The 16,378-nt window shown below is 36.3% G+C and overlaps 1 protein-coding gene across 1 annotated transcript; it reads right to left on the bottom strand.

The window, feature by feature from the left end:
* Positions 1-1,317: 1,317 nt before the first annotated feature.
* On the bottom strand, positions 1,318-15,270 carry LOC142337030 (cytochrome P450 2J1-like). Its single transcript, XM_075386067.1, has 2 exons — positions 14,641-15,270; positions 1,318-2,415 (listed from the first exon to the last, which is right to left on the bottom strand). The coding sequence occupies exons 1-2, from the start codon at positions 15,136-15,138 to the stop codon at positions 1,438-1,440; spliced, it is 1,476 nt and encodes a 491-aa protein (XP_075242182.1). The 5' UTR covers positions 15,139-15,270; the 3' UTR covers positions 1,318-1,437.
* Positions 15,271-16,378: the final 1,108 nt, after the last annotated feature.

Raw genomic sequence — 16,378 nt, 5'->3', positions numbered from 1 at the left:
TAGTTTTATAGTATTTCATCAAATCGGGGGACGTTCATTGGAGTCAGTGAGGAAGGAACCCCAAACCTTCCGTTTGCTAAAGCAACTTAACTAGGCTAGATGAATTAACCACTACGCCAAGTGAGACAAGAAATGATAGATTTTAAATATAAAAGAAGTGAACATAGAGTAGTGGATATATAGAGGGAATTAGAGTAAAGTGTATATGGGTACCGCATCGCGGCTCTATGCTGCGGAGGTACCCATATACACATTACTCACCAACACATAAAAATTTAATTTGAATATTTTTGTGATGATCAAATAATTTTACTGAAAAACTCGAAGAAATTTTTGTTGATTCTCTCTTTAAAATGAACGAAATGTCCTTTACTTCTTTGCTTTTGTCTGCGCAACCAATGTCAAAAATTTATGATTTTGAGAAAATCTTTGGAAACTGATAAAAAAGCCTACAGACTTAAAGAATGGTTTGATTCAAGCTTTTAAATTATATTTTCTGAGCACAAAGTTTAACCTTTTTCTGTGCCATTGCTCTTCGTTGATTAAAACCAGCGTATCTAAAGTTGGATCAAAACATATTTTTTTATTCCAGTATTTCAAATGAAACGGTCGGCAGCGCGTTATGCGTTTCAAGTACATTACTTATTATGTTCATCCGTTAAGTTTATTGTGCTTTAAAATATCGATTTATCCAGATGGTGGCTATATGTGTTTTGTTTTCAATCCTGTTTCTACAACTGGCCTCGTCTTGTTAGATTTTCTGCAACTCATTTGAAACAAACTGAAAAAAAAAACATTATCGATATCGATTCACGGAACACTATGAAGCCTTAGTTTGTTTAGAACTTTCCAAATCACGCAGCCTCCCTAAAAATGAAATTGCTTTTTTTCATCTGGGACAGTAACCTTGAAAATTTCATTTTTAGGGTTTGGGTAAATTTTGCATTCTCATCCGAGTTGAACTGAATTGCCACAGTCTGACTTTAACAAACGTAATATATAATTACTTAGTATCCATGCTAAAATCTAAGAGCAGTTTCTGTTAATGAAATAATACTCTTTACTAATTGTTTATACACGCCAACTAAAATGTATTCAATAACGTTCGTGTAAAATGAAGAAATTACACCTTTATTCCACCTCTAAATCTTTTTTTACACTCTTAAATTATATAAGGGTAGCACTAACGGTGTACAAATATTTTTTACACTCTTTACACTCTTTTTCCCGTTAATTTTGGGGAAAATCCTCGGCCCGGGTGCGGAAGTAACTGCTCACACTGTTTCGGTTGTAAACATAAGGATTTCATACAAAATTTAATAATTTCCGAAGATTTAAAGGAAGAAATATAAATGTTACAGTTCATAAATTGTTTTTCTACTTTCAAGAAGAATATGACAAATTTTACACATTGAGTTTTTGAGTAACTGAATCTTATCACGCATCACGTGGGGTCAATTTGACATTGAAATTTTGAGGGGACACTACAATGAACCCAACGACAGGTGTCATTGTTGGCTTCTCGTCACCCACAGCCTCTATTTTGTACTTCCTCACGAGTGACGCGAACCCCGTGAACACTTCCATCTTGGCAGCTCCCTCCCCGAGACACGATCTGGCACCCATGGAAAAGGGGATAAGACAAGGATGTCGTTGAAATTTTCCGGAGTCATCCAAGAAATTTTCTGGATCGTAAGAGCCCGCGTTTTTCCATCGAGTTTCGTCCTTGTAAAGACAAACCAAGTTGGGTATCATTCTAGTGCCTTTGGGTATCCGATAGCCATGGAAATTTTCTATGTCTTCATCCGCAGTGTGATCGATTGTTGAATATAGCATGGGATAGAAACGCATTGTCTCACTAATGACTGCCATGGTGTAATGACATTCATTCTGAACTGACAATGGAACAATCGGATTTTGCAGATCAACTTTTGGTTGTAACTCCTGGTAAACTTTTTCTTGTATTTCTGGGTAATGGATCATGCATAACGTAAGCCAAGAAACCGTGTTAGCTGTTGTTTCCTGGCCACCTATAATCAAGTCAACAATGATGCCCAGGGCATTTTTCTCTTTGATCGTGGGTTCATTTTCAATCAGCATTTTGTCCCAAATGTAGTCGGACACACACACTGGCTCTCGATTTTTGGCGTCCTCGACAGAATCTGGCTTCCTCTCTTGAAAGTAATCCATAATTTTACCTTCAAATTGGCCTCGCAAAGATAGCAATTCTTTGGATACAGCCATATGACGAGCAATGCATATAGGAAGAAGCCAATGTAATCCTCCTGGGTTTTGCAGTTCGCATGTCCTCGCTAAGTAATCGAATGTTTCCAGATACTCGGGATCTGTATATTGATAAGTCTTGTTGAAAACAATTTTGAAGATCACGTTGTTTGACAGATGCCCGATGAAATGCTAAAACAAAATCGAAATTTAAACTCGCGTTCGATTATCTAGGTACCGAAACCGCAACCCCAGGATGTTATTTGGAAGTTTTTTAAATTGCTTTTAAAAGAGAGCGCCCTCTATGATATCACATTTTTCCAAACAAAAGAAGGCTTTAATAAAAATTCAATTCATCGCTGAATATTTTTTCTGCAAAAAGCACGTGTGGTCTTGCAGGCGTTTTGTGAAGCTCAAATATAAAAGTTAACTAAAAAAAATTGCAAGAAAAGCAGATTATCGAATAACCGATTTAAAATAATAATACAAAAGGGACACGAATGCTAACAAAATAAACTTTTCTGGTCATCGCCAGATTTTTTAAAAAAAAATTAGCGTACTGAAAAAACTTCTCATTGGCAAAAAATCTCGGACTTCAATCTTATCGAAGTACACTTACTGAAGTACAGTTGTGTGAGTGAAGTTCAGCGCTGATTTATACTATTTCAACAATGTGATTGTTCTTGGGAGCAGTACTTTGCGCATGTCAATTTTCAGAGCTGACCACAATGAAAAAATTCTAGTTTCAATGTGCACAGAACATTTTCATATTCAGCTTTATGTACGCACAGCCGTAACTTGTGGTAAAGATGCTATTTACATCCTGAATGCTACCTTTGAAAAACAACTCTTTAACTCGCGAAGTATTCCTGAGAATTGATTCCACCCCGGGTCGAGGTGTCACCGCCATTCAACGCAAAATTATGTAAGATAAGCGGTGAATGCGGAAAATTTGGTAAGATAAGCGGTGAATGCGGTGAACTTACATAAATCAGGCGGTGAATGCGGTGAAAAAAAACCTTAATCGCCTGGTAGCGGTGAAATTACATAAATTCACCGCCTTGAAACAAAGTGTCCAAATTATGTAAGATGGAGCGGTGAATGCGGTGAAATTAAATAAATTCACCGCTTATATTAGTGGTGAACTTACATAAATTGACCGCTTTGAAAACAGTGTTAAAATTTTGTGAGAACAACAGTGAATGCAGTGAAATTACATAAATTCACCGCTTAACTTAATGGTGAACTTACATACATTCACCGCAAAAATCTGAAAAATATGTAAGATAATCGGTGAAAAGTTAGTTTTTTCACCGCAAATTTCGTACATAATTTTGCGGTGAAATGCGGTTAATGCGGTTAATGCAGTGAAATTATGTAAGATCACCGCTTACTCTATTAAAGAACCACTCTTTTACCTTCCTACTGATCACCTAAAATTTACAATTTTCTTGACTTCTCAAGACATCTGATCTCTACTTGATCCTTAAAATGACAATTTAGATCATTCAGACATCAAGAATTATAAATTAACACTCACCAAAAAGGTTAACTAGGGACAATTAGTTAGGGACAAAAATAGCGCATGTCAGCTTCTCGTCACTCAATTAATAAATAGCCAAGATGTAAACAAGCACATAGATTGAGGTATGTACAAACTTCGATACTACAAAAAATTAAAATTAAAAATTTATTGAACCTCCTATTTTGTTAAGTTTTTATTTTGAAAAAGACATCACAAATCACGTAATACTTTGGCTCTGCTTAATGCGTTTGCAATAGTGGTTGCCGGCATGCGATCTCTAGTCAATCAGTTCATTTCTAATAGCCGACATTCAACACAAAGTTGCGGCGAAGTGCGCTTTAAAGGCAAAATGCTTTGTCTTTCATTGATTCATTGAATAAGAGCAATAAAAGCGTGGTTGGCCACAAACACATTTTCTTGCCGCTGAGATTTCATTTTTTTCTCGTAAGGTGTTTATTAAATGCACCGCTTCCTTATTTGCCTCTACTGCACGGTTAAGCTGAGCTGCAGCCGTTGAAGTAGATACAAACTTTGTTACATACCAGCTCAACTGATTGCACTTGAACTACTGTTAAGTTTAAAACAATAACCACCTGTACTTTTTCCATTTTCTATGTTTCCTGCCCAATCTGGGTCTGAAAATCCTCTCAACTCCAGGTTCTCACAATTTAAAAAAATCATCTTTTCTGATTATCCACCTTTTAGGTTAAAATACATCTTTTTGCCGCCTTCCGAACTCGCTTGCAAGTGTTTTGAACAAAAGAATCAACTGAATTGGCCTCTTTTGCAACATCAATTCTTCTTGTTAAAACCAGATAGTTCATGCATCCCATTAAAACACAGTAATTACAGGGTTGCCTTTTTTCATGCTCATTACTCCCATTTCTTGTGGATCTGACTTCGACAGTGTTAGTCCAACTTTCATTAGTATTTTGCTCATGTTAAATTTCCCTAGCAATTTTTACAAATAGGATTTTCGATTAAAGAAAATCCTATTTGTAAAAATTCTGATTTCATTTTTCTTTATAATAGACACTCTTTATCAAAAGCTCGCATGAACTGCAAAATTTAACTGCCATTTTCTACTTGACTTCTTCAATCCTTGTATATTTTTCCTCAGCTTAGAAATTATTTGACCTCCTTAATCAAAAAGTTTTTGAAGTCCGTGGTTGCTTAAATTTTTTTCTAGCAAATGCCAGCGTTTAGTTACGCTGTTTTGATGTCGGTTTGTTCAATTTGACGTCTCCACATACAGCAGCGCTTATCGGAACTCTAATAGTTGTGAGGCTGGTTGTTGTTGATGAATACGTGTTTTTATAAATCCGACCTAGATCTTTGCTAAAACCTTTTTCTGCGAATCTTGCCTTACATTTTTTATTTCCCCTGTAGGACCAAGTTTAATTGCGATAAGCCATTTGCCACTAATGACCCTAATTCTAACAGTACAGAATTTTTTTTAGAAATTGATTTTTTCCAATATCATTGCGTCAAAGTTTTTTTCTCCAATGGAATCTTCAATAGATTTAGGTAGTAACCTTTATTCACATTTTCCTCAGAAAATGCTATCAGAATTAAAACTTTATATCCATTTGACTGATTTTTATTGACTAACCCCTCCTTCATTTCTTTTATTTTAAAAACCCTTCATTTTTGGTGAAGGCTTAATTTTGAGATGTCTTTTTTTTGATCATGACGTTGTTTGAAATACCTATCATATAAATTGTATTTTTATCTGAAGGTCTCAAAAATAAAAATTTTTGAGCAGTTGTGTCAATCTTGGCTCTACACTTATCTCCAGCATCAACAGCAGCTGAACAACTGAACACTCTCATTGACTCTAAGTTGTTTTTTTATTTGTAAATTGCCTTAAAAGTGTCTTTTGAATACATAAATTGGAACGAAAGTTTCTATCTCGCATGACGTATTGATTGAATACGAGCAATATATTTGTCTTGACTGATATAAAAATTGTCTGTCTACGGGGTTTAATGTTCCTCAATTCGCCTATGCCATGACATTTTGTTGTCGTGTGTACGGTGCTGAGAATTCTGGGCTAACAACTTTATCTCTACATAAGTTTTCAATTGAAACAAATTCCCTGCCCCATCAGAGAGCAAGGTTTCTCGTTGTCCTATATCAGCAAGGAATGGTTCTACATTTCCAATGGCTTCAACCTCGACCTAAAAAACAAAAATTTTCGATACCTGCTAAAACTATCCACTAACCCCATTGAATACCTGTGGTCATCAACCGCTTCTGGGTGCATGAGCACTAGTTTTTGGTTATGGACATTTTCTGGAGTTCAATTGTTCGTGTTCATGAGTTCATCGGCATTGGAAGTTTCTGTCATTTCGTTGGCTGTAATATTTAACAGTTCGACAAACTGTGCTGACTTAATTTAGGGCTACTGCGTGATTTTTTAGTTTGTAATTGTCCTTAACATTGTTTTTGTCCAAACGTTAATGCTACAAACTACGGGGACCCCAACTAGCTATCTTGCACTGCTCTGGGGTTCCTCCGGGGTCAATTTTGATCTGGAAAATCAAACTATCATTTTCGTTAAAAGCAAAAGGAGTTCAGGTTTTGCTTCGTTTTTCTAAGGGTTTTTTTTCAAAAAAAAAAATCTCACTGTCTGTTGCTAAAATTTGACAGTGAAGCAACATTCCTTGTTGTTTGGGCACAAACAACTGGCTCATTTGCAAAATTGTTTTCTGTGTTTGAAAGAACAAAACAAATTATTCTAATTTCTGCTTTTCACTAAAAATTTGTGAGCCCCTCTTAACGGATCACTTGGCTTACGAGTTTTCCTCTTTGTTCTCTTCTACCAGTCTCATCTATATTTTATTGCCCATCCCACTTGAAACAATTCATTGAGGAAGCGTTGGTGTTTTTCTGAAAGGCATTTTTAAGCCTAAAGTCTTGTGAGCAAATTCTACAATTTTCTGGCTGTTGAAACATTTCCTTCCTTTACTGAAGAAAATGTTAACTTTTTTCGTTTATATATTTTCTTTTTCAAAGTTCCGCAAATCTCGTTGAAACTTTTCTAGAGTTTGCTTGTCTTTGCTATATTTAACAATTGGTTGGTGTAAATTTTTCAAATTCCTTTATAAGACCTTTCAGAATTAATTGAACAATTTTTTTTCACTGACTCCTGCATTTACTAGTTTAAACTTTTGCATTTTATCTGTTCTGGTTATTCTAGTCTACTTATAATCTTACTTAAAATCTTCCTAAGATTCAAAATACTGCTATCAATTTAGGTTGCTCAGGTGTTCGGAAATTTTTGAAGTGTTTACTCCGTTCATCCCAAGTTTTAGTGCCATCATCCTTTTGTTGTTAGAAAAAGAACTGAATTTTTTGTCAAAAACTTGCATTAACACGTTCTATAAGGTCCGTTTCTTCTCATCTAATGCCTGCTGCTTTTTTATAGCTTACTTGCGTTGAGCCTTCGAGGCATTACTTCTATCAGCTTGCACAAATTGATGAAAAATGGTGTCTCCATTAGTATTATTGCCAGGTTTGAGTGAGTGTTGCGAATCTCAAAATGTTCAGCAAAAAATAAAAGCCACCATCACGTCCGCTGAATACAGTTTGTTCTATTTTTGAGCTCAGTTTATAGCTGCCGGTATTACTATTTGTTTATTTTTGAAAAAATTAGCCCTGAGCTCAAATTAAACTCGGACTTTTCTTTGGACAATAAAGGTCCCCTACCAAACTAAGACATGAAATTTTAGTTTCACTGCCGCAATCTGTCGTCTTTATTTTGTATTTCTTAAAACTAGTACATTTCTAGGTAAATCCTCTGGGCAGGCCGGACAAAATCTTGTTCAGACTTAGATCAAAGCTCTTTTCTACACCGTTCTTGAATCTGTGGTCTATTTGTGGCTGTGCTATAGAGCGACAAGGCAGTGTGTCGTTGTGTTAATGTTCCGTAAATTGATTCATAGCACCAGGTTATAACTTGTTGTATAAATAAGCACCGTGAAAAATAAAATAAAAGTACCACTAAGCAAAAAATTGTTGTCGAATAAATAAAAATGGAGGTTGTGGTTCTGTTAGAGTCTAGTAGTATCCTTGACGAAACCTAAACAACATCACGTAATACTTTGGCTCTGCTTATTGCGTTTGCAATAATGGTTGCCGGCATGCGATCTCTAGTCAATCAGTTCATTTCTAATAGCCGACTTTCAACACAAAATTGCGGCGAAGTGCGCTTTAAACTCAAAATGCTTTGTCTTTCATTGATTCATTGAATAAGAGCAATAAAAGCGTGGTTGACCACAAACACATTTTCTTGCCGCTGAGATTTCATTTTTTTCTCGTAAGGTGTTTATTAAATGCACCGCTTCCTTATTTGCCTCTACTGCACGGTTAAGCTGAGCTTCAGCCGTTGAAGTAGATAAAAATTTTGTTACATAACAGCTCAACTGATTGCACTTGAACTACTGTTGAGTTTAAAACAATAACCACCTGTACACTTTCCATTTTCTATGTTTCCTGCCCAATCTGGGTCTGAAAATCCTCTCAACTCCAGGTTCTCACAATTTCAAAAAATCATCTTCTCTGATTATCAAACTTTTAGGTTAAAATACATCTTTTTGCCGGCTTTCGAACTCGCTTGCAAGTTTTTTGAACAAACGAATCAACTGAATTGGCCTCTTTTGCAATATCAATTCTTCTTGTTAAAACCAGATAGTTCATGCATCCCATTAAAACACAGTAATTACAGGGTTGCCTTCTTTCATGCTCATTACTCCCATTTCTTGTGAATCTGACTTCGACAGTGTTATTTCAACTTTCATTAGTCTTTTGCTCATGTTAAATTTCTCTAGCAATTTTTACAAATGGGATTTTCGATTAGAGAAAATTTCGTTTTTTCTGCTCATATTTTGTAATAAAGAGCCAATTAATATCTCCTTAAATGCTAATTTGGAAGGGCTCACTAACTTTATTTTTATACTTTCCCGAAACTCCTTCTGCAATTTTAAAATTGCCCCATCATCTACCCGAGAAAACACAGGTCCCTCTATTCTGATTTCATTTTTCTTTATAATAAACACTCTTCTTCAAAAGCTCGCATGAACTGCAGAATTTAACTGCCATTTTCTACATAACTTCTTCAATCCTTGTATATTTTTCCTCAGCTTAGAAATTATTTGACCTCCTTAATCAAAAAATTTTTGAAGTCCGTGGTTGCTTAAATTTTTTTCTAGCAAATGCCAGCGTTTAGTTACGCTGTTTTGATGTCGGTTTGCTCAATTTGACGTCTCCACATACAGCAGCGCTTATCGGAACTCTAATAGTTGTAAGGCTGGTTGTTGTTGATGAGTACGTGTTTTGGTAAATCCGAACTAGGTGTTTGCTAAAAACTTTTGCTGCGAATCTTGCTTTACATTTTTTATTTCCCCTGTAGGACCAAGTTCAATTGCGACGAGCCATTTGCCACTAATGAGCCTAATTCTAACAGTACAGAAATTTATTTAAAAATTGAGATTTTCCAATATCATTGCGTCAAAGTTTTTTTTCTCCAATGGAATCCTCAATAGATTTAGGTAGTAAATTTATTCACATTTGCCTCAGAAAATGCTATCAGAATTAAAACTATACATCCATTTGACTGATTTTTATTGACTAACCCCTCCTTCATTTCTTTTTATTTAAAGAAACCTTCATTTTTGGTGAAGGCTTAATTTTGAGATGTCTTTTTTTTATCATGACGTTGTTTGAAATACCTATCATATAAATTGTATTTTTATCTGAAGGTCTCAAATATAAAAATTTTTGAGCAGTTGTGTCAATCTTGGCTCTACACTTATCTCCAGCATCAACAGCAGCTGAACAACTGAACACTCTCATTTACTCTAAGTTGTTTTTTTAATTGTAAATTGCCTTAAAAGTGTCTTTTGAATACATAAATTGGAACGAAAGTTTCTATCTCGCATGACGTATTGATTGAATACGAGCAATATATTTGTCTTGACTGATATAAAAATTGTCTGTCTACGGGGTTTAATGTTCCTCAATTCGCCTATGCCATGACATTTTGTTGTCGTGTGTACGGTGCTGAGAATTCTGGGCTAACAACTTTATCTCTACATAAGTTTTCAATTGAAACAAATTCCCTGCCCCATCACAGAGCAAGGTTTCTCGTTGTCCTATATCAGCAAGGAATGGTTCTACATTTCCAATGGCTTCACCCTCGACCTAAAAAACAAAAATTTTCGATACCTGCTAAAACTATCCACTAACCCCATTGAATACCTGTGGTCATCAACCGCTTCTGGGTGCATGAGCACTAGTTTTTGGTTATGGACATTTTCTGGAGTTCAATTGTTCGTGTTCATGAGTTCATCGGCATTAGAAGTTTCTGTCATTTCGTTGGCTGTAATATTTAACAGTTCGACAAACTGTGCTGACTTAATTTAGGGCTACTGCGTGATTTTTTAGTTTGTAATTGTCCTTAACATTGTTTTTGTCCAAACGTTAATGCCACAAACTACGGGGACCCCAACTAGTTATCTTGCACTGCTCTGAGGTTCCTCCTGAGTCATTTTTGATCCGGAAAATCAGACTATCATTTTCGTTATAAGCAAAAGGAATTCAGGTTTTGCTTCGTTTTTCTAAGGGTTTTTTTTCAAAAAAAAAATCTCACTGTCTGTTGCTAAAATTTGACAGTGAAGCAACATTCCTTGTTGTTTGGACACAAACAACTGGCTCATTTGCAAAATTGTTTTCTGTGTTTGAAAGAACAAAACAAATTATTCTAATTTCTGCTTTTCACTAAAAAGATTGTGAGCCCCTCTTAACGGATAACTTGGCCTACGAGTTTTCCTCTTTGTTGTCTTCTACCAGTCTCATCTATATTTTATTGCCGATCCCACTTGAAACAATTCATTGAGGAAGCGTTGTTGTTTTTCTGAAAGGCATTTTTAAGCCTAAAGTCTTGTGAGCAAATTCTACAATTTTCTGGCTGTTGAAACATTTCCTTCCTTTATTGAAGAAAATGTTAACTTTTTTCGTTTATATATTTTCTTTTTCAAAGTTCCGCAAATCTCGTTGAAACTCTTCTAGAGTTTGCTTGTCTTTGCTATATTTAACAATTGGTTGGTGTAAATTTTTCAATTTCCTTTGTAGGACCTTTCAGAATTAATTTAACAATTTTTTTCACTGATTCCTGCATTTACTAGTTTAAACTTTTGCATTTTATCTGTTCTGGTTAATCTAGTCTACTTATAATCTTACTTAAAATCTTCCTAAGATTCAATAATACTGCTATCAATTTAAGTTGCTCAGGTGTCCGGAAATTTTCGAAGTGTTTACTCCGTTCATCCCAAGTTTTAGTGCCATCATCCTTTTCTTGTTGGAAAAAGAACTGAATTTTTTGTCAAAAACTTGCTTTAACACGTTTTATAAGGTCCGTTTCTTCTCATCTAATGACTGCTGCTTTTTTAGAGCTTACTTGCGTTGAGCCTTCGAGGCACTACTTCTATCAGCTTGCACAAATTGATGAAAAATGGTGTCTCCATTAGTATTATTGCCAGGTTTGAGTGAGTGTTGCGAATCTCAAATTGTTCAGCAAAAAATAAAAACCACCATCCCGTCCGCTGAATACAGTTTTTTTTTCTATTTTTGAGCTCATTTTAGAGCTGCCGCTATTACTATTTGTTTATTTTTGAAAAAATTAGCCCTGAGCTCAAATTAAACTCGGACTTTTCTTTTGACAATAAAGGCCCCCTACCAAACTAAGACATGAAATTTTAGTTTCACTGCCGCAATTTGTCGTCTTTATTTTGTTTTTCTTAAAACTAGTACATTTCTAGGTAAATCCACTGGACAGGCCGGACAAAATCTTGTTCAGACTTAGATCAAAGCTCTTTTCTAAACCGTTCTTGAATCTGTGGTCTATTTGTGGCTGTGCTAAAGAGCGACAAGGCAGTGTGTCGTTGTGTTTTTGTTCCGTAAATTGATTCATAGCACCAGGTTATAACTTGTTGTATAAATAAGCACTGTGAAAAATAAAATAAAAGTACCACTAAGCAAAAAATTGTTGTCGAAAAAATAAAACTGGAGGTTGTGGTTCTGTTAGAGTCTTGTAGTATCCTTGACGAAACCGAAACAACATTAACGTTGAGCCATGATTTCCTGACCAACTATGCACGATGATGACGCCAGATTCTTCTGCGTATGACGCACTTGAACCCTTGCGTTAGTCTTTTACAAGAAAAATTTTTCCACCAACTTGTATGTCGTTCAAAAGAATCCCACGGAAACACAGCACCACAGAAGACATCAATAGAAAACAAATAATTGTTAAGAATAAGTTATTCTTAGCTGTACTAAGCAAACCGGGTACCTCGCCAGCTCTTGTACATAGCTGAACCTCTCACAAATGATGTCCCGCAACCCGCTACAGAAGCTTCTCACTCCACAAACGAAGACCCGCAAACGCCTACACAAGCATCACACTCCACAAACGAAGACCCCCTACCAGCAACACAAAGACACAAGCCTTGTAGCCACTTTCTGACTACAAGGCTTGTCGCCCCTGGTCCTCTCTGTCTTTCTTCCCCCCTGATTTCAGCAGCCCTCTAATGTAGCGCAAAGCAGAGGCATATCAACTATGTTGATATTTACTGAGAGATGGATTTTTTGCCTAATTTAGCATAAGTTCAACGCCCCAGACATCCTGGTTATTTGGAACACAGAGACAAATCTTGAAACCAAATATTTGAACAAAAGTTGATTGTGAACAAAAGTGGCAATAAACAGGAATGTGCGACTCTTTACAACCCCAAAGTACAGTAGTTTTACATTCTTTATGATCATCTTTATTTTACAGCCTCCTTGACTTCTCATGATATTCAATTTTCAATAGTCTTTTACTATCAATATTTACATTCCTCTAAGTTCAAGGATCATTAATTCACACACACCAAAACAAAACAATAAAATGGGTATAAATAGCACGTTTTAGCTTCTTGTAATATTCACTCATTTCATAAAAACCCGAGATGTAAATCAATCTTGCTCCGTTTACTAAAAGTCTTTTGCTCGACGTATGGAAAGACCATGCTCGAAAATAAGTTCCTATGAAAAGACTTTTGCGTGAACCATGAAAAACTTTTTCTGGATTTTAATTCGGAACTTCGACTGTGTAATTCTGGTCAATGTTGACCCCTTTCCCCCCTTACTAAAGTATTTGGGTTTCTATCATAAGTCTAGGGCTGAACTAGTGGATAGGTAACCATTTTGCTATGAATTTTTGCGACAAGTATAAAACAGCGCAGATATATACAAGAATCCATCTGCAACGTGATATCTGGGATTTTGAGAAAATTCTGATGGCAGATCTTTAGTTCTCATATGACCTAGAAATTTAACTTATAGGCCGCACATTTTTTAAAAACGTTAATATTTGCTCAAAAACTGTTTCTGAAACTTTGATATTTTGCGTTATAGTCATCACTAATATGGGAGTAAATTATGATGCAACAACGCCGTCAAATTTTGCGCAGAAAATTAAATGGAGGGACACTTTTATATCAGATACTTAATTGTTAAGTCATTTGCCTAGTTGGATTTTTTTCTGCTGAATTTGGGGTCATCTGGCCCCCTCTCCAGCAGAGGAATGGGTTAATTGGATCAGTAATCAGTCACAGGTGGGTGTATTTGGACCCATTTCAAATTCAGGTTGATTTCATTGGATACGCGATTGAGTGCATGTCGGGATCGATGGACCCTCTTCTCTCAATCTAGAAGGTTTGCGGTCTTTTGTTTTAGAGCCCCCTCACCAACTTGGTGGTCAATCAGATAAGTAAATGGCCCTCGCATGGTCTCAGCTTGTTGTTCAGATGTTGCTAATCTTCTTCCGCCTAACTTAATGGTCATTTAACGTACAGTCCCAACCCGAATTACCATTTAGGGCGGATATAATTGGAAAAATCCGGCACAAACTGAAACAGTGGCATACACAACGTGAAACAACCAGTAGAATCCAGTGAATTACAGTCAAATGGTGATCTTATCGGTTATTTAGCCGTTCTTCACTGGTTTTATAGTGATACGAAACTTGTATTCTATGTTGAAACACAAATTTGTATGTTTTAGGATAGTGGAGACCTTTTCTTCTTGCTTGGGCGCATCACTAAATATTTTGTTCAAAAATTTCCACTTTATTATGAATTTTTGACTACTATTATGATTTGTCTATGTACTCTATATTTAGAATAAAATGCAATCCGATGTTTTCAAAGCACAGACTTTGTAACAAGATCTCCGTAGCATACCACGATACAGAAATGATTGGAAATGATTCATGTAATAATTCAGTGCGCAGATGCTATATGCCACTAAGGTCCCGGTATGTTTTAAAAATTCTGAAAAATTTTTTGAATACCTTTATGTAGAGTTTCTATGTAGAGCGACTGGGAAAATGCCCAAATTATTTGATTTTATTTACTTGACTGATTAGAGTGATTTGACCTAATTTGGCCATACCCTTCCTTTTACCAAATAAATTAATTGCTCAAAAATGCGCTATTTGTGTGTCCTCATAAGTCCGACTGGACAGTTCAAATTCATTTTAGCATCGTTACCACTGCCTCCAGTTTGTTGAGGTAGAAACAGGTTGTTGTTGGAGAGAAAACCTAAGTCCAGGTGATTGATCGAATTCACTGAAATTTAGACACTTCCAAGACAAAATTGGCGGATAATCACTCTTCATGATGCGTTTAATTCTAATCGGACCTCATCACCTGGTTGTTCACGTGACTTTAAAGTGACCTTGAATTGGTCACATAGTCTGGGAAGTATCATTGAAGTAAATACACATTTGGGCAAAATATCTGATCTCTAAATTTAACCGAGTTTTTTTGGCATTGATAAGTTTTTACCCGTAAGCAGATGTCTTGCTTGTTGTCCTGGTTCTCAATATGCTTCATAAATTTCTCCACCTCCGATTCCACCATGCCACCGTATGAATTCCGCCCGACGCCCATATTCCTGAAAATCTGATTTACAATCTTTCTCTTCGCCTTCCATGTTTCCCCGGAGTCGAATGCAATGCCCTTGTCCAGCTCAAAGAGGGTGAAGAAGCCAAAAACCTTTCTACTGTTGAACCTGCTGTCAAACAGGACCTCTTTGATGATGTCATAGTCGTTGATCCAGACATCCCAGATATTGTTGCCAGCTATAGCCAGAGACACCATTGGTCCATAGTTTTTGTGCAATTGCTCCAGTTTCCCTGCCAAATTTTCATCCATGGAAACACTGAGCAGATTATTCAACAGCGGGAGAGTAAGAGGTCCAGGAGGGAAATTAGATGGTCGCGATCTGGACCAAAACCAGGCTGTTACTAATCCAGCAGCCCCGGCTAGGTAAAGTTCGGCCATTTTTGATCAAGTTTCTTCAATTCGAATAACAGCTGGTCTATTTTTAGTTTCATACGGTTAAAGATAGGAGTGTTTATCCAAACGTTATTCGATGATACCTTCTGACCAACTGTTAGTGGCAATATTGAGAGACTGAACCATTAGTCGCACATTAAATTTACTCTACATTTGAAGTTAAGTTCAGTTTGTCATACAAATTTATTTAGCAAAATAAGTTGACAATATTTCTACAATTTCTAAGTCCAATTTTTGTGACAACGCAATTAAAAGAGATTTTGCTGAGTTCAATCAGACTGTAGCCCTGGTTTAACTGACTGATGTTGACTTGAAACTTAAGTTTGGCCAAGATTGCACAGCTTCTCATTGAAATTTCATCATTAAACCTCTGAAAAGATATAGATGCCCAGGTTGAGGTAGGTCCTCGTTCAAAAGTTCTTATGAAAATACCCATCCAGACAATTTTTGCCTATGAAAATACCCAGGCAGACCAATAATGCTTAGACAGACATTGCCTCGTTCAAATTTTTGGTGCGTCCATGTGCTCGTTCAAAAATGCTTATGAAAAGATTCGTACAGACAAAAATGCGATATGATACAGACTTTGGCTCGTTCGATTTATGAAAAGACTCAGAAAGACCGAAAAAGTTTATGATCCAGACTTTGGATCGTTCAGTTTACGAAAAGACTGGAGCTAAGAAATACCGATAAAAAAAGGCGTACGAAACGTCGGTATTTGTCGGTTTTTGTCGGTTTCATCGGTTTTGCATGTATGAAGCGTCGGTTTTTGTCGGTATTGTAGAAATAATCCGTATTGGTTGTGAAAGGTGTCGGATTATACCCCCTGTGCGCGTTCAAAAACGGTCTGCGTCATAAACGAGGACAAATTATAACCTCGACCTGGGTGACCGGCAGATATGGCTCAGAAAATTAATAAGCATGGCAGTTCGCCGGAGCCATTATACCCTGTGTTTTACCGGCGGGGTTCATTTTCACCATTGAATCCTAAAAAGTTTGCAAAATCAGTAGTCAGCCAATCGAATTTAGATCCAACAAGAAATAGCCCAAACGATGAGGCTTGGTAATGGCCGTCCGCACAAAATGTTCCGAACCTGCCCAGCCACGTTTTAAACTAACTGAATTGTCCACAAAACGAGGATGACATAGAAAGCTTTCAAAAATCACTTATTGTTCAGAAATAATTGGCTTATCCATTTAAAAAATCGCTTTAAGCTTTAATAAA

Source organism: Convolutriloba macropyga, chromosome 3 (assembly GCF_964194025.1).
Source record: "Convolutriloba macropyga chromosome 3, txConMacr16.3, whole genome shotgun sequence".
Lineage (NCBI taxonomy): Eukaryota > Metazoa > Xenacoelomorpha > Acoela > Convolutidae > Convolutriloba > Convolutriloba macropyga.
The sequence above is the reverse complement of the archived record's forward strand: the minus strand, read 5'-3'. Positions and strand labels throughout refer to the sequence as shown.